General features: G+C 45.1%; 1 protein-coding gene across 4 annotated transcripts in view; it reads right to left on the bottom strand.

The window, feature by feature from the left end:
- Positions 1–24,361, bottom strand: part of SPRED2 (sprouty related EVH1 domain containing 2) — a 117,087-nt gene that overhangs the window by 5,629 nt on the left and 87,097 nt on the right. For all 4 annotated transcript variants that reach the window (XM_070572469.1, XM_008535077.2, XM_070572470.1 and 1 more), the window contains 3 exons: positions 18,861–19,029; positions 16,577–16,641; positions 294–443 (listed from right to left, as the gene is read on the bottom strand). In XM_070572469.1, the coding sequence (XP_070428570.1) occupies positions 294–443; positions 16,577–16,641; positions 18,861–19,029 (384 nt within the window). The remainder of the gene's footprint in view (positions 1–293; positions 444–16,576; positions 16,642–18,860; positions 19,030–24,361) is intronic.

Here is a 24,361-nt window from a genome sequence, read left to right as displayed (position 1 = left end):
CTCCACCTCCTCCTCTATAAACTGGGGGTGTCAATGACCTGCCTGGTCGGGTGATTTGTGAGGATTAAACGAGAAAAAGCACAGGAAGGGTTTAGCAAAGTGTCTGGCACACAGAAAACTGAGTCAGGGGGAGCAGCCACTGCCACCCTCAATATGGGTGGGGATGCAAAGTAGGACAGCAGAAGAGGCCTGGCCTCAGGGCATTTGGCTACGCGGGAAGGCAAGGAGACCTTCTGGCCTCGGGAGCCATCCACCCCACTGACCTCAGAGGAAGGAGCGAGACTGCTGCTCACCTGTTCGAGGTGATAGTGGTCCGCGGGGTACGGGTCGTGGAGGTGGCCCAGGGTGTAAATCCGCCGGTGCTCACAGGATGTGGGAGAGGAGATTGTCCGGGTAGGTTGTTCCCTCTTCTGAGAGGAATTAGAAGAACTATCTGTAGCTGTCTGTTTGGAGGGAGGTAACCAAGAGTTAATTAAAACAACAGAAACCAAACCCACACACCAAACCCTAACACACCGTCCAGCCCCATGTGTGGCATCCTGCAGCACTTCCCGAAATCTGGAGTTTATCCTGGCCCTGGGAGGCAGGAGGACCCCTGAAGGGCCAGATTGTGTAAACACGAGGTGGCTGGCTCAACAGGCAGAGAAACCCAACCACCAGACCCTGGAAAGTTGGCTTTTTTTCAAATGTGGGATCGGCGACCGGGTTTTGGGGAAGGGCCCCCTACCCCAGGCCTCCCGCTGGCATGTTCCAGTTTGATCAGGAACGGTTACCCCACTTGTGGCCTGGACTGCAAGGTACGCAGGCAAGCAGGGGAGATGCAAACAAGAAAAAATCAAACCCAGATGTTTCTATGTGGGGCTAATTCCAGCCTGGGAAAGCCTCAGAGATAAGACACCGCAGGGGTGTTATGGTGCTGGCTTTCTAGGAAGAGATTTTGTAATCTTTGGGCTGGAGGCAAGCCTTGGGGGTCACCTTAAACTGCACAGAGGGACAAAGGCCACCATTTGTGGCGGGTGAGTGCAGAGCTGTTTTCCCAGCAGATGTGACTAGTTCAGGCTGGAGCCTCTAGGATGGCATCTCTGGAAGGATCAGATATCGGGATGGACTGTGGCCAGGGGCAGAGCACAGGGAGCCCCGACCACCTCCCAATATACCCACCACCTAGGTGCTTCATGCTGCCACCTGAGACCTGAGGTGGGCCAGGTGATCCCAGCTGATGGTCTCTCCACAACCCCCCAGGGCCCAGGAGCCATATGCTTATAAAAGGCTTTGTTAATTGCAGCTGGCAACCACCTTTAGAACCAGGGCCCCTCAGGATCCCCACTCCACCTTCTACTTTCTTAGTGATGATCTCATTTTTTCCCTTTTTCCTAAATAAATGAAAAAGTTTTCCTTGATATCTAGGTGTCCTATTTCTTTCTTTCTTCTTCTTCTTCTTCTTTTTTTTTTGCTGAGGAAGATTTGCCCTGAGCCAACATCTCTGCCAATCCTCCCCTATTTTCTATGTGGGTTGCTACAATAGCATGGCTGATGAGTGGCCTAGGTCCACACCTGGGATTTGAATCCCCAAACCCAGGCCACCTCAGTGGAGCCCACAGAACTTAACCATGCATGATGCCATGGGGCTGGCCCCTAGGTGTCCTATTTCTGACAAATATCTAGGAACTCCTACTTGGCTGTTGTTTCTCACTCTTAAATTCCCCTTATCTCATTTGCTTATTTATCTCTTTTTATTTTATGTGTTTTTTGTTAGTGTCATAAGTCCTTTTAATGGCAAGGCAAGGTTAAAACAACTAGACTTATAGGGGCCAGCTTGGTGGCACAATGGTTAAGTTCGCATGTTCTGCTTCAGAGGCCCTGGGTTCGCTGGTTCAGATCCTGGGTGCAGACATGGCACCACTTGTCAAGCCATGCTGTGGTAGGTGTCCCACATATAAAGTAGAGGAAGATGGGCACAGATGTTAGCTCAGGGCTAGTCTTCCTCAAAAACAAAACAAAACAAAACAAAACAAATAGACTTACAAAAGTTGTTTTTACCCCCCTCCCCATTTAGAAAGTAATAAATGCTCAGAAAAATGGGACTACAAGTATTCAGGAAAAAGAAAAGATACCCATATTTCGATCATGCAGCAACGCCCACTGTCAACTCTTAAAACTTGGAGGACCATCCTTTTGGGGACCCAGTCCTCCTGGATTTCTCTCTCATTCTGTTTGGTCCAAGTGCTGTGGGTCTGACACCTGTTTCCAATCCCTCAGTCCACAGGAACTAATTCATATATGGACACGCTGTCCTCTCTAAGGCAATACAAAGAGATTTTTGACAGAGAGGTAAGAAAAGATGCTGACTTTATTTCTGAAGTTAAGATCTAAGGGTCCCATAAACCTGGAATCCTAGTGAGGGCACAGGGAGGGAACCTTCTGAGTATGAAGTGAAGCAAAACAAAGAAGAAGGCCCACCTAGACACCACTTGAGCTTCTGGATCCAGACAAGCCTGAACCCTGCTCCACCCTAGGCTGTCCCAATGATATGCTCCAATTCCCTTCAGTAACTCAAGCCAGAGGGTGTCGGGTCGGTCACTTGGGTGCACTTTTCCTCACTCCTGATTCCACCTCTGGCAGCAGTTCCACCTGCACCCTCTCTACAGCAGGTGGAATGGAGCTGGGCCTGGAGGCTGCTGCTTCCCTCCTCTGCCTCTTGGAGGCCACCCAACTGGCAAGTCGCACATGCTGGCAACCATTCTTGGGACTGTGAGGTCCAATTGGAGGTCAAGGGTCCTCCCATTGTGGGGAGGCTGTGGAGATCCAGCGCCCCTGTGCTGGCAGGGCAGGTCTGTCCAAGCCTGGGATCCGGTCCTGGGACATCCACTCCTGCATCTTCAGTAACAAAGGGTCTCCTATCTTTTTTTTTCTTTCCCCCTCAATTGGTTCAGAACTCAGATAGGGAAGAGTTGCCAGTTACCCCTCAAATCCCAGTAAGTGAAAGAGACCAGACGGGTACACAAGAATTTTTACTTTCTTCCAAACTCTGGCCTGTCTTCCAACTGTCATCCACTCTTTATGTCTTCGGAGGTACTGCCTCCCTCTTTAACACTCGGGTGGTTGTCGATCAGTGAGAACAACAAAGCAAACAACTCTTAATTGTCCAGACTGTGTGAGTGCTTACGAGGTGCCAGGCCCCGACTCCATGTGAACGCAGCTGCCGGTACACTATTGTCCCCACATCACACACAGGAGAACAGAGAGCCTGAGAGATGCACGATCCTGCCAACCGTGGCAGGCAGCCGCTGGCAGAGCTGGGCTGAAATGCAGCCCTGACCACCAGGCCCAGCGGATTTCAGTGCCCCACACTGCTGCTTCTCAATTCAGGCGAGCCCGTCCCCATAGCAGGCTCTGACAGGTGTTTTGTAGAGATGAACACAAGCACCACTTCTCCGAGTAAGAAGGTGCACCCAGCCTTACACAAACCCAGAAGATAAGGGGGCGGTGTCTCGCAATACAAAGGGTTCCAATTAGGGATCTCAATAACCACTTTCTGAATGAGTCAATAGGGGCCCTTTGGTGTGATCAAATCTCAAGGGTTAAATTCTTATCCAACTCCCACATGACAGTCACCTCGTAGGTTAGGAGCTGCCCTTGTATTGAGCACTGTTATACGCACTCAGCATTTAGTTCTCAGAAACTCGGTTAACTCCTCAGGGTCACCTCTGTGTTAGTCACCTGTCCACCCGAATCCACCCTACTTTCTGTGACCCATGTCCAGGTTAACAATACATAGCAAGTCATTCTGAGAAACGATCCACACCCAGTTTCTCCTAGTATTCACGAGCCATCAGAAACACTGTCCTCTGATGCAACCATCCTACCTCCCCAGACCCAAACAGCCTCTTCCCACCGCAGAGTCCAGGGCATCGCTTCCCGGACATTGTGAGAGAATGCGAGACTGAGAAAGGCCTTTTAGTATCTCCTTATCTGACAGGGAATTGGTCCAGAGGAGCAGGAAGGCCGGAAAACTCTGGGGCGTGTCCACAGTTCACTGCCTGCTGAGGGGACCTCCCAGCCCAGCACCTCCCATGCCTGTGTCAGTCTGGACTCCAGAAAGGAGAGCAGGCAAGAGAAGCTCCATTGGAAGCCGGGGCTTATTTCCGATCTATACTATCAGACAAATCTTGCAAAGTGGCGAGTGTGACCTACAAACAAAAGGAATGTCCTGTCTGGGCATCTCCAAGGAAGGCCAGGGAAGAAACATCCTGTCTCCCACATGCACCTCGGAATGGCCTCTCCATGACTCTGCTTGTGGTTTCCACACAGAGCCTCAGAAAAGCAGCCCGCGAAGCTATGCACCTACACACAGTCACATGCCAGATTCTTGAGCATCTCTCTGCTATTTGTGTGCATAAGCTAATGACACCTACCAATCTGACAGCTTCACCTGCAACTCAGACTCTGGCCGCGTTTTAAACTTGCCTTGCTCTCCAGTGGGAGTCTCTGTACTGCTGCAGGTTTGAGCTCAAGAACAAAAGCAGCAGTCCTCCGCGGCTCGTCTCTGCTCGAGGACCTCAGGCTCCTAACAGCAGAGGCTTCAGCGGCAGCTTCCCCACATCCGGAGAGAGCGCAGTCAGAGCGAGCCCTCAGTGCCGCGCATTGTGGACAGCGAGGCCGGCACTGCCGACTCCTGGGAGGTCTCGCGCACCGTGATGCAGCAAACACAATTGCGGCCGCCTGCAATGTACTCTCCAAGACATCTTGCCTCTGTTTGACTGGGACTCAGTGTCAATGCCCATTATTACAAAGATGTCCAATTAAGAAGTCTGCAACCTAATTAATATGCAGCGCTGAACAACAGAAGCGCAATGGAGTATTACAATGCTAACCAACAAGGCCACAGCTCAGGTGGACTGATTGGATTCATTCTCTGCTAGTTATAATTGTGTGATTTTGGTCAAGTTAACCTCTAACTCCAGTTTTTACATTTGCAAAATCGTCCTCAGGGTTATTGCAAAAATGAAAGGAGATCGGGGCTGGCCCCGTGGCCGAGTGGTTAAGTTCGCGCGCTCCGCTGCAGGCGGCCCAGTGTTTCCTCAGTTCGAATCCTGGGCGCGGACATGGCACTGCTCATCAGACCACGCTGAGGCAGCGTCCCACATGCGACAACTAGAAGAACCCACAACGAAGAATACACAATTATGTACCGGGGGACTTTGGGGAGAAAAAGGAAAAAATAAAATCTTTAAAAAAAAAGAAAGGAGATTAAGCATTTCCATGTTCTAAACTGTTACTGCCGATTATAGACAAGTTACTGATTTTGTTAGGTTGGTCCTGTATCTGGCTGCCTTAACTCCCTTATGAAAGTTCAAATACCTTATGCAATGATTCTCTGGATTTTTCTAAGTAAATCGCAACATCCACAAAAGAGTTTGGTCCCCCTTCCAGTATTTACACTTTTTCTTGTCTTATTGCATCTTTTGCCAGGGCTTGCAGTGTGACAGGGAAAAACAGAGGTGACAGTGGCCCTGCTTGCCTTGAATCTGACTTTCATGGGACAACTTCTAATGATTTTCTATTAAATATGATGTTTCTAAAGAACTTGAGTGATTATAAAGTTCCAAAAGTTTCCTTGTATTCTAGATTGCTACGGGTTTTCACTAAAAGATGATGGATGTCACCAGATGTTTTTTCTCTATCTATTGAGATGATTACATAATCTTTCACCTTTATTTTATTAATGTATGAATTAAACTGTTGGCTTTTCCAATATAAACCACCTTTCCATTCCTGGGATATACTCTTGGTTTTTCACTAAATTTGTTTCAGAAATATTTGATGTGATTTGTTAGTATTTTACTTAGAAACTTTACATCTAGATTCACAAGTGAGTTTGGCTTCTGTTTTCCTCTCCGTGAGCTGTCCTTGCCCAGTTTTGTAAGCAGGGTTATGCTAGTCTTGTAGACTGAGTGAGGCAGCTTCCCATCTATAACATGGGAGCTGTGTTTCTTAACCACCTAAGTTTGATCCCTTTTTAAGGGGTAGACCTTTGACTACGTTTTCAAATGTTTCTATGGTTACTGTACAAACTCATGTATTCTGAGTCATAACAAACTTTGTGTGACCTGGTTCTAAAACCCTCTAATGGGGCAGTGAGCTGAGACAAGACTTTGTTAAGGAAGAGCATAAAAGGAACTGGAGGATGAGAAAATGAAGGGATGGGAGGTGGAAGCAAGCGTCAGCGGGTACTGAGATGAAAGAGTCAGAGGGCACTGAGAAAACAGACACGACTGCCTGAGCAAATCCACTCTGGTGGTAAAAACAGCCATCCCTGCCCTGAAAGGCTTTTGGGTTCGGGCTGGGTGCTTTGTGGGATGTGGGCCCAGACACAGAAGGTGACATGGGCAGGGAGGGGCAAGGCCAGGTGGCTTCCCTGAGGAGGGGCACCGAGATGAGTGGGTGGCCTTCTAGATGGGTGGCCAACCCAGACCAAGGCCCAGAGGAAGCAAACAGAGACTGAAGTTTATCAGTGAACATCTGATAAACGTCTTCAAAAAGAGCGAGCTTCCAATGGCTGGTCTCTGCAGACCTAAGTTGTTCTTATTTTGAGAATTCAGATGTTTCCTATAATTCTCCAGAATTTAACAACAAATGAGAGAAAGAACATGGAGCCTCAGAAGTTGATACAGACTTTTCTTTTGAATAGTTGACTTTAATGTTATGATATCTTGACAATGAGTCAAAACCTGAAGTACAAAAAGACATTAGGCTGAGGTGCCCACTTCCCCAAGGTCAGTGCTGCCTGGTTTGGGTGGGAATTGGTCTGAATCGAGAAAGACGATTAGAAGATTGATGCCTAATGCTAAGTATGTGGCTGGCTCCCTCCTACTGTACGAGCATATTTTGTGAAATAGGATTTCTTACTCTTGGAAACTCGGCTATTCTTCCTTCTCCTACGGAGGGACGCTGAGTGCACCTGGAAGTTCGTAAAGAAGCACATGCATCTGTTTACATGCCCTGGGCCCGGGAATGAGCCTTCTTCATTTGGAAGGCCAACCTCTGACCATGGGAAGCTCAAGGAGGGAGGGAGGGAAGGAACCCAGAGGCCAGAGCAGCTGAGGAGGCGGTTTGCTTGCATTACCCATCCTGGGATGGAGTCCTGGCTGCTGCCCAAGGGCTTTCTGGGGGCATTCAGGGTGGGTCACACTATGCATTTCAAAGTGAAACAAGCGTTTTCAGGACTGTGTGCATCCCTTCAACCCCCCTGGATTTTCCTGCTAAATCTCTTTTTTCCAAAAGTGGGGGTGGTGGGGTGGGGAACAAAGGTAGCAGCAGCTGGCAAGCAGTGCCAATGGGAGAGGAAAGATGTGCCCAGGGCTGCTGTTTCAAGGACACTTGGAACCACTCAGGGGCACTGGGTTTACAGCTTTCCGGAGGAGGACGCTCCTGCTGGGTATATCAGTGAGACTACGAGAAGCCCGACAACTGGCAATTTTCTTTTCCCTCCTGGGAATGGAGACAAATGGGACGAACCCAACCTCCAGAGGGCCAAGCAAACAAGTACAGCCACTTCATCATCCCTGTGTCCCTGGGACATACAAGCCAGAGAAAGCACACAGCGTGAGGAGCCGAGCCTACTCTGAGCAGCCATCTCGGGGGGTCTGCAGGCTCACATGTTTTGAGTAAGGCATAGAAAATAAAGTGAAGAAAACGCTTAAGAAGCTAAATCACACCATCTAGGAATCATATAGTAACGTTGAGCAAAAGTAGCATGATACTGAGAGGATCAGAAAACCTTGATTCCAGGCCAGCCTAGACGACACGTCCTGGACAAGTTGTTTAACTTCTTTGTGCCTCAGTTTCCCCATGTGTAAAATAAGGGAGCTGCGCTGGATGACCTCCAAGGTCCACTTGAGCTCCAACAATTTTACATGGCACTCCCTTCTCCCCTCTAAGAACATTACAGGCCGCAGGGGTTCGATCAAGACTGCCACTTAGTTGATTCAAGAGCCGCAGGATCCATTCAGATCGATTAAGTAGAATTTCTGCGCGGTCTGTAGATGCTGCTGCTATTTTACATTTTTAATGGCGGCTAACTAGTAGTTATGACAGCAATTTGTGTTATTTTTACGGCAATCCACCACCAAAATAGGTCTCAACAGCTGATGCAACCAAAGCAATATTCAATATTCTTCCTATTGCAAGGGCTTCTCATTTTTTTTAAAAAAAGTATGTACACACACACTATATATAAATATAAATAAATGTAAACAGAAATAGAAACATACACCATTCCTCTTATCCTTGGGCTGGGAGACTAGACTGATCACATGAAACTCTGGTCTGCTTCTCAGGAGACAGTACACTGGATGGCTGGAGGCCTCAGAAGGCTCCTGGCTCAGGTGGTTTGAACGAGCTGTTGCTTCTAACTTCAGCAAAGTACGTCCGTCCCCTCAGGATCTACCAGATGGACAGACCTACAGCCAATCCTTTTTTCTTTGGCAAACAGGAAGCTGTCACCCACTCTGTCAACAGGTCTTTGGGAACAGGTAGCACTGGCTTCCCTGTCCTAAGGGCCTACGTGGGTTCCAGGTGTCCTCTTTCAAAAAGGCAAGCAGAGCAAGAAATCAGCTAGGCAGTGCTGTTTATGGCTCCGGCTAGCAGGCAGTTTGGGTCTAATAGGCAGCTGCTGGGGGAGAAAGTGATAACTTTGTCCTAGACTCTGGGACATTGTCCTCTTGGGAACCACAGGATAGATAGAGTGGGCATTCTTTTATTCTGAAGAAGTAACAACAAAAACGAAATTCCCATAGGTTAAAAAAAAAGTTTTACATTTCTAAAATTTGAAGTTAGGTGGAATTTTTAAAAAAAAAATTTTTTTAGATTGGCACTTGAGCTAATATCTGTTGCCAATCTTTTTTTTTTTCTTCTTCTTCTTCTCCCCAAAGCCCCCCACTACATAGTTGTATATTCTAGTTGTAGCTCCTTCTGGTTGTGGGATGCTGCCTCAGCATGGCCTGATGAACGATACCGGTCCCCACCCCTAGGCCTTCGGAGTGGAACATGTGAACTTAACCACTCCGCCCTGGGCTGGTGCTGGGATTCTGATATGAAAGGAAAGGACTCTGATAAGCCCAGAGCTTAGTTTTGTGGGAAGGGCCGAGGGGCTAGGAGCAGGAAGGCCGGTTTCAGGTCACCCTGATATGTGCTCAGCATGAATTAGTAAAATGGAAATAATGGTATCCTACCAGCCACAGCTTAAGATGAGATGATATCTGTGTAAATGAAGAAAGACACAAGTGGGAGGGCTAGCAACTCGCCTTCGGGCTTCCTGAAATGGAGAGCACGGCAAAGCTTTTGTGCAAGCCTTAGACATTTAATTGCTTTAATTTAGCCACTGCAGGTATTACCTATCGAATATAAAGATCTTCTTCCTGGTAATGTGAGCTTGATAATTACTGTCATTTAGAAGGTAAAGCAACTCCCATCCTCTTCTGAGACCATCCACGCCACCCCCTGCGGTGCTGGGTCTCAGGCAGCAGCAGTGAGGAGATGCTCACTGCTCCCTGGTGTCATCACAGCCCGGGCCGCCCCGCCCACAGCATTTTTGCTTTTCTTAATAAACCACCATAGATCAGTTTCACTAGTGAAACTTTGTGGAAGTAACTTACATTTTCAACCTATTTTCTCTTTACTTTCCCTCCCCCAGCCCACTTTGCCCCAAACCCTCAATCCAAAGGTAGAGATGACAGAATGCATTTCTGATCAACTGATCATCTAAAATGAGCCTGGGGCTCTCAGAGCAGCAGGGCCAGCCGAACCTCATGCCTCCACGGACCAGACGGATGAGGTTTTAAGCCAATGCACTGGTTGAAAAGTCTATCATTTAGGTGACTCGTTTGCCATTAAGGGAATCTGGCATATTTAATATGAAAAATTTACCAAAACTTATTGAATAAATGTTTTCCTTTCTTAAAGTTCTCTGAAAGGCAGCAAGTAGACTCGGGGTTTGCCTCTGGGTGAGCAGAGTGTGGAACTGAGGACAGGGTGCTGCATCTCCCTGAGCCTTGGTGCTTTTATTTGCTGAAATGTGAGTGTCAATATGTACCTGCCAGGGTGGTTGTGAGGACCGAACCCAGTGCCGTATGTGAATGTGCAGGGCACAGAGCCAGGGCCAGCTCCACACCACGGTTCCCTTCCCCCCGCCCCCGTCCCTTGGGCCAGCAAACAGAGACTCAGAGGAAATGCGTTCACCCTGAGAAAGTTCTGAGTCCAGAGGATCAATGACCACAGCTAACTAATGGCAGAACCAAGCTTAGAATCCAGGCTTCTCTGGAGCCTCCAAACCCTGTAAACTCGGGGGGCACAAGCCACTTCATCTTAAAACAACCTCTTTCCTAGAAAATCAGTAAATGAACTCCATTTATTACAAAATTGATAGATTTGCCTTCAGTCTTCATGGTTGTTGGGAATGGACTATGTGGAAAAAACTTCTCAAGAAAAAGGAAAATTTTGTGGTATTCTGCACTCTTCTGCTTCTATAAATGAAACCTTGATAATTACAAAATTCAGTGAACTCATTTCTTCTACTTAACCAAGAATGAAAACAAGCACAACGTGCAAATACTCCAAAGCCCGTCGAGGACAGAACAAACTGCTTCTTAAGTACCTTGGTTTCCACTACTTGGTCTAGCCCCGCTTTGGAAAACACCTCGGGTGGACGGGAAGGGTCCGAGGTGCCATTAGGGACAACTGCTCTGAATAGCCAGAAAGTAATAAAACGCAGCTTGTAATAAACAGGATGTCAAGGGTTCAGGCATAGGGCATGAGGAAGGACCAAGTTTTCCAGTCTGGCCAGAACATGGCTAGAAGCTGACGCTGCTGTCAAAGACATGACATTTTTCCCATGTAGAGAAGGACTGCCTAACTAAAGAAATAAAGTACAGTGAAACACCAAAACAACCCAAATGCTAGTCTTTTTCTACTGGGTTCTAGGAGGGAATTCAGACCCACACAAAATGATGTGAATGACTCTTCTCAATTCTGCAAAGGATGGTACACAGTACCCTTTCTAGGTGCACAGGAGAGAAGCTAACTCATTATACAGGATGGAGGCCTTAAGGCACTAGGCTGAATTAGGAATCACCATGGAAAAGGGCTGTTCAAATCCAGAAGCAATACTTAGATGGCAGTACAAATCTAGATGGCAGAAAAAAAATTGAAACCTCAGATAGGGTAGGCCTTCCTACGGTCAAGCTCCGAGGCCTTCCTATGGTCAAGCTATTTTGAGGACCTTTAAGGCTGCAACACTCGGTGAGAAGGCTCCAAGTCATCACATGAATGGGCCACACGGGGCATCAGTCACATATTTATCTTCTTATCTCTCCCTTTTCCAACTTAGCCCCAAGAGAACCCTAAAATACAACTCTTGTACTTGGCTGGTTGTTTAAAAAGCAGAAGAGCTGAAATGTCATAAACGTAATTATTCATCAGAGGAAGAGAAAAACAGCAGTGGTGCAGTGGAGAGGCTGGGAGATGGTGTTCTCACTCCTCTACTACGAACCAGCTGTGTGCTCTTAGGGACGCCACCCATCTGACTCTGCGAGCTGCTCCCATGACTGTGTCCGTAAAACGAGGCAAATCCTTCTTCATTTGCCAGAAGGAAGGAGGCTGGCTCGTCTGATATGAACTCAAATTCCCTTCCAGTTCCGAGACCTATACTTCTAAGGAGTTGGCCTCTACGGAGCTATCTTGGCCTCCCAGCAAGCCAAATACTTCCAGCTAACTCCTGTCAGGCATCCTACCTGTAACGGGTCACGACTTCCACGGTGGACACACTGCTTCCCATCACAGAGAAAAGAGTGGGAGGACGAAGAGCGCCAAGAGCATGGTGCTCACCTCTGTTGAGTCTTGAATCTCTTTAAGCCCCCAGATGGGGGAGATCAGGATTCCTGTCTCTAAGGTGTCTCTTGACCCCTCTTTCTTGACTCCCTCTCTCTCCTTCTGAGAAAACCCCCTCTCATTCTTTCTTTCTTTTTAAAAATCAATACATGTATATCATTTAACATCTCAAATAGCAGTCTCGCCTCCTCCATCTCAGCTTCTCACTCGCCAGAGAAATACACTTTACATTCTTGTGGCTCTTCTTGTATTTCCATTTTCTCAATGCCATGTGGTTACACTACTATTTCCTGATTTGCAGATTTAGATATTATTTAAGGACTTCTTATTATGGAAGACGAAGACTTAGCTATTTTATACACCCCCAAGGATCTTTCTATAAAGCAAATATTTCTCTAAATCCCCCAGCTTTAGAACCAGAATCCAGCCACTTGGCGCAATGACAGCTGAAGCGCCAACAACACGTGCCCACAGACTCTAGATCAGCTGGCTCAATGGACGCACTGCAGCTGCATTCTCCCAAGGTTGTATTAAAATCATCCTTGTCTATCTATGAAGATGCTAATAACCTTTAAAAATGATTTTAGAATTCTGTAGCAGTAAATAAACCAATGGGTTTTAAGGGACCAAACCCTACAAAACAGGAATTTGGAAAATGGTTCATTAAATGACCATAAAACCCGCAGCCTCTTGAGTTCTATACAGTCCGTTTTCTCTACTCTCTCTCTCCTCAACAACCCCCTTCCTTGTGCATTCCAAACCCTCTGACCTCAGGGCCCTGAACTGTAGGGATCTGGGAGGAAGTCAGTTCTACTGGGGAACAAACCAGCTCAACTTACGCACGGAGCTAACCCGTTCACCTCTAACGTTTATGAGGGTCTCCTCTACGAGACAACGTACAGCACGTCTCCTCCACAAGGACAGAAGCTCAACAGGGGGAACAGACTCAGGAGTCTTTCCATTCTGTCCCTCCCTCTCAAGTCTCCCCGACTTTGAAATGAAAGAAATGAAAAGCTGTCAGCTGGAGGCACCAACAAGAGTGTGTTAACTCTTAGCGATGCCAAAAAATGCCCGTTACAGAACGCTAACCTTTTTGCTGCTGTTGTTGCTTTATATTTGTTGCATTACTCATCTTACAAATTTGTCCCAAATGGCTCAGGCCTCATTTGAATTCCCTCATACATCCCTATTTAATGCCAGGCACACACTTGCCACCTGGGTATTTGTGTTCACCTGGATCAGTCACTGTAACTGAGGTCTCCCATGGAGTAGAGGGGCCGTGAAGGGACTGTGCTGCAAGGGGGAAAGTTGACGGCGAGAGCGAGAAGAAGCCTGAGTGGCCAAGAGCTATAGTGGGTGACAACACTAAGACTCAGCTCCTAGTTGCAGACTCAGCAGAAAACACAGCTGGAAAAATATGACAAGAAGCTACCGAGAACCCCTCAAAATCACCCAACTTTAAATGGTCCCCTGGGATAACAAAAAAGCAAACGAGTAAAATATGAACACCTATGACTGTTACACACTACATCTGAGTTCAGATCACCCATGTATTGATCACCTATAGAGCAAACCTTTAGAGGGTTGCAGAGACTGTAATGAGGAATAACCTGCTTCTCATTAGATGCAGACTCATTCATTCAGCAAATAAACTACAAAAGATGAAAAAAAGACAGACTTTCAAGTGGTAAGAGGGAAAAGAACAACAGAAGTGCTGTGGGACTTTAAAGGAGGGAGAACAATCATAATTGGTCCAGGGAGAAATATTAGGACACATGAACAGACAAATAGCCCAAACTCAGAAAATGAGAATGGTTGCTAATCAAGAGGCTCTGGTAGAGGCAGTGAAATGGAAGGAGAGGCCTGGGAAGACTGCAGAGGCAACAGGGTTGGCACCTGGCAACAGATGGGTGAGCGGGGTGTGTGTGCACGTGCACTCATGCACGTGCTAAGCAGGACACTGATTTTACTCTGAGGAATTGCAACATGGCTTTACCATGCTGAGAAGTCAGGAGGACAAGCTGGTTTGGGGGCAGCCACGAGAGCTGGGAAAGCGTGAGCAGAGACAGCCTACGCTTGGAGAGCACACACCAAACACTCGTTCTACGGGTATGGGGGTGCCCCTTCCTCCACTTTATTTTCCAATGTAGAATGTGCATCAGAATGTCCACAATGTCCTGTTGTCCTCCTAGCCCCACAGAATCCCCTCAAACAGCAGATAATACTCCTGGTTCCTCAGGTTACCCTTCTGAAGGGTTTCCTATCCACACGCTTTTCTCTTAGAAAATTCTCATGCTTCCAATCCATCATAAGTTGTAGGAGGGTCTTATCACCATTTATACTCTTTCTATCACGAATGAGTTCCGAGTTCTAAACATCTGTCTTACCAATAAAAGTTTTAGAATACAACCAGCTTCGGGAAGCTGTGGACTATACAGGAGTTAACGCAGCTGCTCACTTGCTTGGCTCCAGCTTTCAGAGACATCTCATTTACTGTCTTAGGACACAAAGTCTAATGACAGGGAGCTCGTGAAGAAAAGGGAAACGTAGTGTGTAAGCCCCGGGAGACCCTCCCATCCTTACACAGGATGTGTTCCTAATCGTCAACAGCCCAATGACTGGGCCTGTCTTGGGGAAGGGAGGTACTATTCTAACAGGCCTTGTTTGTAAATGGAGTGAAGGCAACTGATCATATACATCGGGGCCTACACGAAACACAATTAAGTGGAGATCCTTCTCCAGTGAGTTTCCGAGCGTCTGGAAACAGCAGGGCTGTTTCTACACTTCCTTCTAGAGCAGCACGTTGAACCATCCCCCTGTGCATTAAAGGACAAAACCAGGAGGGATGCAGGCTTCCATCGCCCCTTTCCCTCTTGCCCTCTCTCAATTCTATAAATCACTTCTGGCAGGTAGCTGGGAAGCAGCTGCAAATGACAGTTTTGCTCTGGAGCACAGGAAGCCACCTTTTAACCCGCCTGCTGTTGTTTGTCTCTCGAAACGTGACAAAGGAACAGATGTAAGCAACATGCCAACTGTTGAGAGGATCTGCTCGGAGCACTATAGGAAGCCAGCCGCTCCATGGAACGACAACTGAGTTCATTTCCTGAAACCCCTACGCATGCTCTGTCACGTCAGGTTGGGATCTGCGATGCTCAGGCAACTCACCACGCACATCCCTGCTTCCGCCTTCACCCCTGTGGTTCCCACCTCGAAGCCCCTTCCTAAACCGTGTTCAAATGCCACCAAGGACCAGTCCCACCTCACCTCCTGGTAGTCTTCTCTGAACCCCACGTCCCTCCCTGTGAAGTACTCTGGACCAGAGCACTTTACACAGTCTGTGCCATTCTCTGAGCCTCTCCTAGGTCAATCTCGTCTCTGTCCAAACCATCCCATGATCTCCAGGAGGGCTGGAGGCAGGGTTTACACACCTCTGTATTCCCAAAGTAGCGTCTTCCAAATCACTAGTTGCATGATGAGTGCATTGGGAAACAAGGTTAAAGGGTTGCAGTCAATATTTTAAAATATGAAATAGAAACTAGCTTATAAAAGATACACTTGGAACAACAGAGGAACTATTAGATATGAAATTCCCATTAATTTTCTTAGGCATAGTAATGGTGTTGCGGTGGTATAGGAAAATGCCTTATTTTTAGGAGATGCATGAAGTATTTAGAAGTGATTTACTTTCAACTGGATCAGCAAAAAAACATGTGTGTGCGCGCATGCATGTGTAAGTACATACGTATGTGTAAGTACATATGCATGGATAAAGCAAATGAGGCAAAATGTTACAACTGCTGAATCCAAGTGCACAGTACACAGGTTTTCACTGTATTATTCTTTAAACAATGTGCTTGAAAAGTTTCATAATAAAAAGTAGAAGACAATGAAACGGAAGAGAAAAAAATCAGAATGCAGAACACGAAGTACAATCTGGTTTCAGGTGTCTGTTGATGTGTGTGTGTCCTAGGTTACAACATAAATGTATTTCTTACTGGGGGTCAAGGCCAAGAGTCTGAAAGTGCTGCCCTACAGCTCCTGGCTGCACCAAGCACACAGCAGGTGCACAATGTGCTATTTGTTAATTAACTTCTATAAGCACAGGACTGAAATGAAGAAGCAAGCTGAGAAATCATTTTGTCTCCAGTTACATCCCACTAACTCAAGCTGCGTCAAAACATACAACCCCTCTCCTGCCTTCGCACACTTGGGCCTAACCTCAGCTCAGCCTTCGGGCCTTTCTTATCGGACGTTTAATCACTCATTAGGAAGGCTACTTCTGGCTTTTCCCCTCGAAGGCAGGGAGGGGGTTGTGTTAACAGAAGACTGAGTAGGGTGACCAGTTGTCCCGGTTTGCCTGGGATCGAGGTGTTTCACAGAACCAGGGACTTCCAGTGCTAACACGAGGACATTTGGTCACCCTAAATCTGAGGGGAGACCGTGACGGAACCTTGGACAGGTCGGGGAGAGCTGACACTGTTGTGCCGTGTGGCGGATGGTGCCACTGCAACAAGGACGACAAAGGCAAACCCAGCACAGCAAAAACTGTGACCAGACAGGGGTCTCCTCGACGGCATTCCAACACCAACAGCAAACGCCTAATTGCACAGTGTCTCTCATGCCCTTCAACAGAACCTCGCTCTGATTCTTCACCAACGAATCTGGAAAGCAGAGGACCTAGGGAACTTACTGTAAAAACATCATCATCACCAAGCTCGGCTTCATTATGGATGGTGGAAGATGATGTTGTTGAGCCTAAAAAGACAAAAAGTGTAAGAAAGTCTTTCCAAAGAGGACAAGTCAAATCCAATCATTTAAAAAGTATATTTGAATAAAACCACATTCCATTCCTTTTGGATGGGAATCACCAGCATAAATCTTACCTGAGAACAAAATGCTTTTAATTTCCTCTTCTTTAATTGACTCTTGCCAGGATGCTCCCTAAATTAGCTTTGCCTACTGTTGTTTCCAGTTAATCCCTCAAACTTGTCCACTGGCCACTAGAGAACATGCACAGAGAGGCACCACGGAGGAGAGGACAGGAGAGCCTGCCCACTACTCTGAAGGGCATGTGTCAAGACCAGCCTTTGCCAGCAGTTCCCCAGGTCCCCATTGTGTGGTGGGAAAAGCACTGGATGGAGAACTGTCAGGTCAGACCCACCATACTCTCACTGTGTCCACTGCACTTAGCTCTCTGGCTTTTTCATCTCCCAGTGAGGGGGTTTGACTAAATAGCTAGTATAGTCACCTCCTGTTCTGAAATTCAGAGACTCTACTAACCCCAACTGTGGGAGCCACCTTCTAAGCCGATACCTGGGGAAGTGGGTTTTCTCTTGTGATACCAAGACATCAATGAGTTTTCACTCTTTCTCAGGCCAAAATTTAGGCTCACGTCAGAAAACCCAGTTTATTCTATCATGGAGTGAATTGGTTATTTAGGGTTCAATTTATTCACTTATTCATCTCTTTTTTCATTCTGGTTTGCAAATCAGTATAACTTCTGACTTTTTCCTCTAGTAATACCCGGTAACGTGAGGATCAACTTAGCTGACACCGTTAAAGACTAAAAGGAAAAACATTTATATTTGCCTAAGTGATAGATATACCAAGAGGGAAATTTATTCTCTATCTTCTCCTTTTTCTTGGTTAGGTCTTTAAAAACGTGCATTTAGAAAATATTTTGCTATTACATAAAGTTGAAATTAAAAGGATTGCTGAGAAAGGGATGAGAAATATTTAAATTTCCAAAGAGGGATGGCAAGAGGAAAAATAAGTTCCACAATACCCTCTGTGCAATTCCTACTGATCTTTTGGGATTTTTCTCTACTATTTGAATTATTCCAGTCAATCAATGTTTAAGGCAAGTTTGATAGCAAACAGCTAGGTAGAGCATATATAGAGCAAAAAATTACAAGCAAGAGAATCAAATTTGGGGTGTAGCTGCAGTGATTAAGTACATGGACATACTGCAAACTTCTATCAGTAATTCAGGAGCTATCTTCTGTTTAAACATTTAAAAGCCACGTTTAATAACATTTTAAATATCTGCCACCTTATGTCAGTCCTATGATGCGAACACCGGTTTTTATTATCTTTTTCGCTGTCACATGGTTGTAGTTAACAGATTCATGTTGTAGCTAGAATTGCCTTACTAATAATGTTAAGAAATTTTTCTTTTAAGATTTGCTTTTCTCTTTTCCCCCAAATCCACAACGAAGAGAATGACTTCAGAATACTTTTATTTCTTACATGAATGAAACATATTCTTTTGTGATTAATTTCCCCCCATTCTGAATCTGGCTTTAACAAGCCTTGCTTGATATTGCTTTCTTCGCAGGGCCCTTTAACTCTCTGATTTGATAACTGAATGTGTTGAATGGAGAATTTGTGTATTTGCATCTGTGGACTCTAGAAAAGCCCCTAAGAATCGATGGCCCAAGAACCTTTCAGGCCGTGATCAAATGCAACACAATGTCTCTTACCCACTCACCCACAGACTAAGGCCTCCCTAAGCCAGGGCTCCAGGAGCCACAGAGCCCTTTCCTTTTCAGTGGCCTCTGTAGACCCTGGGCTCTGATTACAGGAGGACAGTAGGTGGGCCTGGAGCCTGCTGGGCCCGTTAGAATCCATTCTTCACTTCTGAGCCAAGACAGATCAGAGCAAAGCTGTCTCAATAGTGAGGGAAAGGTGAAATCTGTCAAAAAGTCACTCACATGGAAGTCCAGAACTTGTCTTTCAGAGCAGAGTCTAAACCAATTGGAATCACTCCTTACTCTGAAACCCATCTCCTTTTGCGCTGCACTGTCACTTTATACTTGTTCTCCTTGGATGTTCCTAATGTCTTGGCATCTATTGACCCGGCTCCCAATCCTCCCGCAAATAAACCACAGATATATGATGGGAGACAACTGGAATTAAAAAGAACTTGGAACATTCCCTGAGTCCCACTGAGAACGCAGTGACAAATTCAATACCTTCTATAAGGTCTTCGATTGCTTTCCTCACTCCCCTGTCAAAGGCTCGCGCATCAGCAGGGCTTTGGAAAGTAAGTCCAAACTTCCTATTGTCGACCTTCCAATGATGAAAGGTTGGGTTGGCTTTGGTGTAGACCAAGTCCTTTCTTACATAGCATTCCAATACCACCTGAAGGATGGAAACACACAGGCTGGTTACTTGTGAAGGTCATGATGGTGTCTGGTTACCAAAACCTAACTAGGAACCAACCAGCACTGATGCAACTAATGTGAATCCCGTAACCCTGCCTTCACCTGCCCAAGTCTCTCCATCTTGGAAGAAGCCTTTGCTCGCCTCTGTTGACCATCCACTCTTGCCTTTGGTGACCCCCACTGTACTGCTGTACTCCTTAACCACGCTTTTCATCTCACTCATTTGTCTTCCTCCTGCCCTTGACTGGGGGGCACTAGGCTCAGGCCCAGGTCTTGGGGCTTGGCTCTGTTCTGGGTTTACCACTTGTGTGTCATGGCTTTTGTATTAATGACTCTCAATCTTCTCTCCTCTGTCCTAATGGTTGTTTCCCAGTGACCTCAAATTCAACAAGTTGAAAAATTAATCTGCTCTGAAATTTCTGCCACCAGTTTCCTCTCCCAACTTCCCCATATCTAGCAATGTCAACCCCTCTCTGTTCATTTTCTCTGGCTCAAAATCTCTGTGGTTATCTTTGCCTTCTCTGCTTTCTCTATCCCCTGTATTATTAATCACCCAGTCCATTTCATTTTTCCTTCAACATCTTTTATATCAATCCCCTTTCAGTTGCTACCACCCTGATCTGGGTCTCTATTAACCTTTTATCTGGATTATTACAACAATCTCCAAGTTTCTAGCAATCTAGTCTCAGAACTGCCTTTTACTAAGCTATGACTTTGAGTGTTTTGTCTCAGACCCTTGATCTTTTTATCTCTAAAAGGGAAATAACACCAATGTTATCAATGAGGACATACACATCAACATGCTCTGAAAACACTGAGTAATGAGAAACTTAACAGGGTCACACTCATCCAAGTATATTTCCACCATCAAGTTTTTACTCTTTTATTTATTCCATTTCTTCCTGTCACCTTCACAATTTAGCACATGATTTCATATTATTCTCTAACAGTCTTGTGTGCATTAGTCTTATTCCCCTAAGTAGACTGTAAAAGATCAAGATGTATTATAAATTACACCCTGTGTCTAGGACAGTGCTATTGTTGATAAAAATATCAGTTTATTATGATAGAATAAAAGAAGCATTGCAATCACGTGAACGTGAACTTCATTCTTCAAAAAAAACTCCAAAATAGCAACAATATTTATTCCTATGGCTTCATTATGTATACCAAAATGATGTGGCTAAGTTTTAATAGCTTTGATGTTGTTCTGGCAAAGCTGTGCATTTTACAAACTGAGATGTTATTAATTTTAGACTAAGTGAAGGAAAAGAGTAAAAGGCCCAGCTAAATTGGTATAGATTCAAATTAGAGAATATCTTTAAATGAGTACAGCTTTCAAGAATACATCTAAGCAAACAGAAATTAAGTGCTGCCTAATAAATGTTCCCTAACTTAATAGATGAGAATTGTAGTCAAACTGGTGTATCAGATAGCAGTCCCAAACAGTTAACTTTATTACATTGTATTGAAAGAAGACAACGGCCCGCTCACACAGTTCTATTTATAATTAAATTGCTTATTATGGCCATTTTCCCCTAAGAATAGTGCAATGATTAAATGTCAGCCCAGCCCCATTCCAAGTTGGGGAAATCCAAATAACCAAGGCTTTAGCTAACAAATGTTATCTATTTTAGAATTTAATAGTCTCAATTCAAAGTCTCAAAATAAACTTTTTGTAAAAACGAAGACTTCTAGTTTATCCATATTCTTAGGGTAAAAAAAAAAATTAGTCTTTGGTTGACATTTTCCAAGTTAAAGATTATTCCAATGGTACATTTTCTTAGAGAAGTTTAATAAATTCTTTTTTTTTAAAGATTTTTAACTTTTCCTTTTTCTCCCCATAGCCCCCCAGTACATAGTTGTATATTTTTAGTTGTGGGTCCTTCTAGTTGTGGCATGTGGGATGCTGCTTCATTGTGGCTTGATGAGTGGTGCCATGTCCAAGCCCAGGATTCAAACCGGCGAAACCCTGGGCCGCCAAAGTGGAGCTCTCGAACCTAACCACTTGGCCACAGGGTCGGCCCCATAATAAATTCTTAGAAAAGTAAAGAAAGTTCAGCCTCCTAAATTCTGTGAGAGGGAGGGGATCAGATACCACCTCTTTATGTTCTCTTAAACAAAATGACATCTCTACATATATAAGTTTAAGGGCAAAAATGAAAAAGTTCAGATGTTTTAATCTTCCTAACAGGTATCAACCCTCTAGTGAAATTTTGCCATTAACTTAACACTTGAGAAAGGCTTTTAAAAGTACCTTTTTAAATGAGATGCATGGGGAGAAAAAAATGATTGTATATTCTAGTTGGAGGCTTTAAAAAAAATCTACACAAGAAATATGTATTGTAAAAGACTTAAGTAATTTAGATGAATACACGAAGGCTCCATTCTTACTCATCTCACCCTCCCCACCCCAAGGCCTCCCCATTGCCAGAGTTGCCCACGGTCAGTATGGTCAGTATGCCCACTATCCTAGTTTCCTTTCTGTGGCTTCTTTATATATTCACATAAGTGTACATGTTTAAATGTAGCCACACCTAAAAACTGCTCTGCAGCTTGCCTTTCACTTTACTTAAAAACAGGGCTCAGGGGCCCGGCCCGGTGGTGCAGTGGTTAAGCGCGCACGTTCCACTTCTCGGAGACCCGGGGTTCGCCGGTTTGGATCCCAGGTGCGGGCATGGCAACGCTTGGCAAGCCATGCTGTGGCAGGCGTCCCACATATAAGGTAGAGGAAGATGGGCACGGATGTTAGCTCAGGGCCAGTCTTCCTCAGCAAAAAGCGGAGGATTGGCAGCAGTTAGCTCAGGGCTAATCTTCCTCAAAAACAAACAAAAAAACCACATGGCTTAGAGCTACAGGAAGGTAAAAAAGGATTCTGTTTAATGGCTGCATAATAGTCCTCAGTATGGATATATTAGAATTAGTCGGCCATTCTCCATACTAATGGGCATTTAGGTTATTTCTAATTGGTCACTTCCACAGACAGTGATGGACTGAACATCCTTAAACATGTTCTCTAAGTTTGGTCTGTGGGCTCCTGGGAGACCTCCCCCTGCCCCCTCCAGGCCCTTTCAGGAGGTCCAGGAGGGCAAAACTATCTTCATACAATAAGACTTTTGTGCCTTTTCACTGTGTTGCCATTTTTGCTGATGGTACAGAAGGATGGGTGGGTAAAACTGCTGTGCCGTGGTGTGAACCAAGGCAGTGTGGTGGCACCAAACTGTACAAAGGTCACCAGATTCATCACTGTCACACGGTCAAAGTAAAACATGCTAGTTTTATGTAGGATTGTCCTTGGTGAAGCAGTTGAAAATTACTAGATCTTGACCCTTGCATACACATCTTTTATTCTGTGTGATGAAATGGGAAGGATACATAATTCACTTCTCATAGCTGCCTCTGCAGTCAATCTGCTATCACATGTCACTTTGGTTGAAGTATATGAGGAAACCCTGGCTTTGCACAAATGCAACGTTAGAAGAGGGACGAGCATTTCTACTCGCCTCTTCACCTCTGCTGCATAGGGAAGAATGCGGGTTGTCTCAAGGAAAAGTACTTGTGCGACTGTTCCAGCTGTGACTGAACTCACTGCTTTTTGCATGGATCACCAGGGTTACTTGAAAGAACATCTGACAAACTAGGGTTATTCAGACTTGGGTATTCGGCAGACGTTTTCTTGAAAATGAACACGGTGAGCCTGTCACTTCGAGGAAAACAACTGGAGGTATTTGTTGCCAATAATAAAATCTGAACTTACAAGTGAAAAATCAGAATTTTGGACAGCTTCCTGATACTTAAAGACTTTTCTAATGAGATGAGTGGTGATATTAAGAAACGTGAGTTTTGATGCTATAGAATTAAGTGTACCAACATTTGGAAGATCTGCTTAACTTAGTAAATCATTATTTCTCAAATGACCGATGCATGACGTTACACAATCAGGCATGAGGAAAAGGCCCATTCAAAGCGAAAGATAAACCAGTGGATTTTAACAGAACAGAGTATGAAAAGTTCACTGATGTGGCTTCAGATGCCACTTTTAAGAAATTACTACAAGCCAATTTTTGGTGTAGTAGCAAAGAAATATGTCTACAATTATCTGAAAAGGCTATTAAAATACTCCTCCCCTTTCCAACCACATTCCTGTGTGAGACTGGATTTGTTTCACATACTTCAACAGACTGGAAGCCGTAGATATTAGAATCCACCAATTTTCTATTAAGCCAGATATTAAAGAGATTTGCAAAAATGCAAAGCAGTACTACTCTTCTCACAATTATTTTGTTCTGGGAAATAGTTATGTAGTTATTTGTCATAAAGAATGTCATTTATGCTAACAATAGAGTTTAAGGGTGTTTTAAATTCCAGTTTTAATTTCTAATATGGTAAATATTAGTTGCTATCACCCACAGAAACAAAAGCCTTTTGGGTCCTCAATAAATTCTTAGAGCGTAAAGGGATCCTGAGACGAAAAATGTTTGAGAACCGATGCTGTCCATAAATCTTTGTGTCTAAGTCAACTTCTATAGGATAGGGTTTATTCATTTTTTTTAAAGATTTTATTTTTCCTTCTTCTCGCCAAAGGCCCCCAGTATATAGGTGTATATTTTAGTTGTAGGTCCTTCTGCTTGTGCTATGTGGGACGCCGCCTCAGCACGGCCTGATGAGTGGTGCCACGTCCGCGCCCAGGATCCGAACCAGCGAAACACTGGGCTGCCAAAGCAGAACCCACGAACTTAACCACTTGGCCACAGGGCCAGCCCCTAGAATAGGGACTGGATGAAGAACTGCTAGGTAAAAAGGCGCATACATTTAAAATTAAAGTCCTCCCACATTGTCTTTCAAACAGCTTGCAAGCTGGAACTCTCGTCAAATGTGTGTGAGGGCTCATGCGTCTGTGAGTGGGCAACGACTGAGAGGTGGATTATCACAGGATTTGTTTAAGGAAAAAATTCCTCTAATCCATCTAAAATAGGATTCAACTCAGAAATGTTAAATTTACATATAATTTCTCAGGAAAACTTGATTGTCCCCAACTTACAAAATATCCAAATAACAACTTGTGAATAGATGTCTGGAACACAGACTTTTCCCTCAGAAACAATGGCAGTTAAGTTCACATGCCTCAATGTATGATTCACATAACAACAAAAACCAATGCCTTGAATTCTGGAACTGCACTACATTGTAAAAACTAGTGACGACACTGTTTCTATCAGGAAAAGCATTTCATGTCCTAGTTGGAATACTGGGAGCTCTGATACCATCCATCCACTGTATTCTAAAAATGATCTCCACTCTCTCCTCGC

The sequence above is a fragment of the Equus przewalskii genome, chromosome 14 (genome assembly GCF_037783145.1).
Source record: "Equus przewalskii isolate Varuska chromosome 14, EquPr2, whole genome shotgun sequence".
In the NCBI taxonomy this organism is placed as follows: domain Eukaryota; kingdom Metazoa; phylum Chordata; class Mammalia; order Perissodactyla; family Equidae; genus Equus; species Equus przewalskii.
Note: the sequence above shows the minus strand (reverse complement) of the source record. Positions and strands in the feature narration are given on the sequence as shown.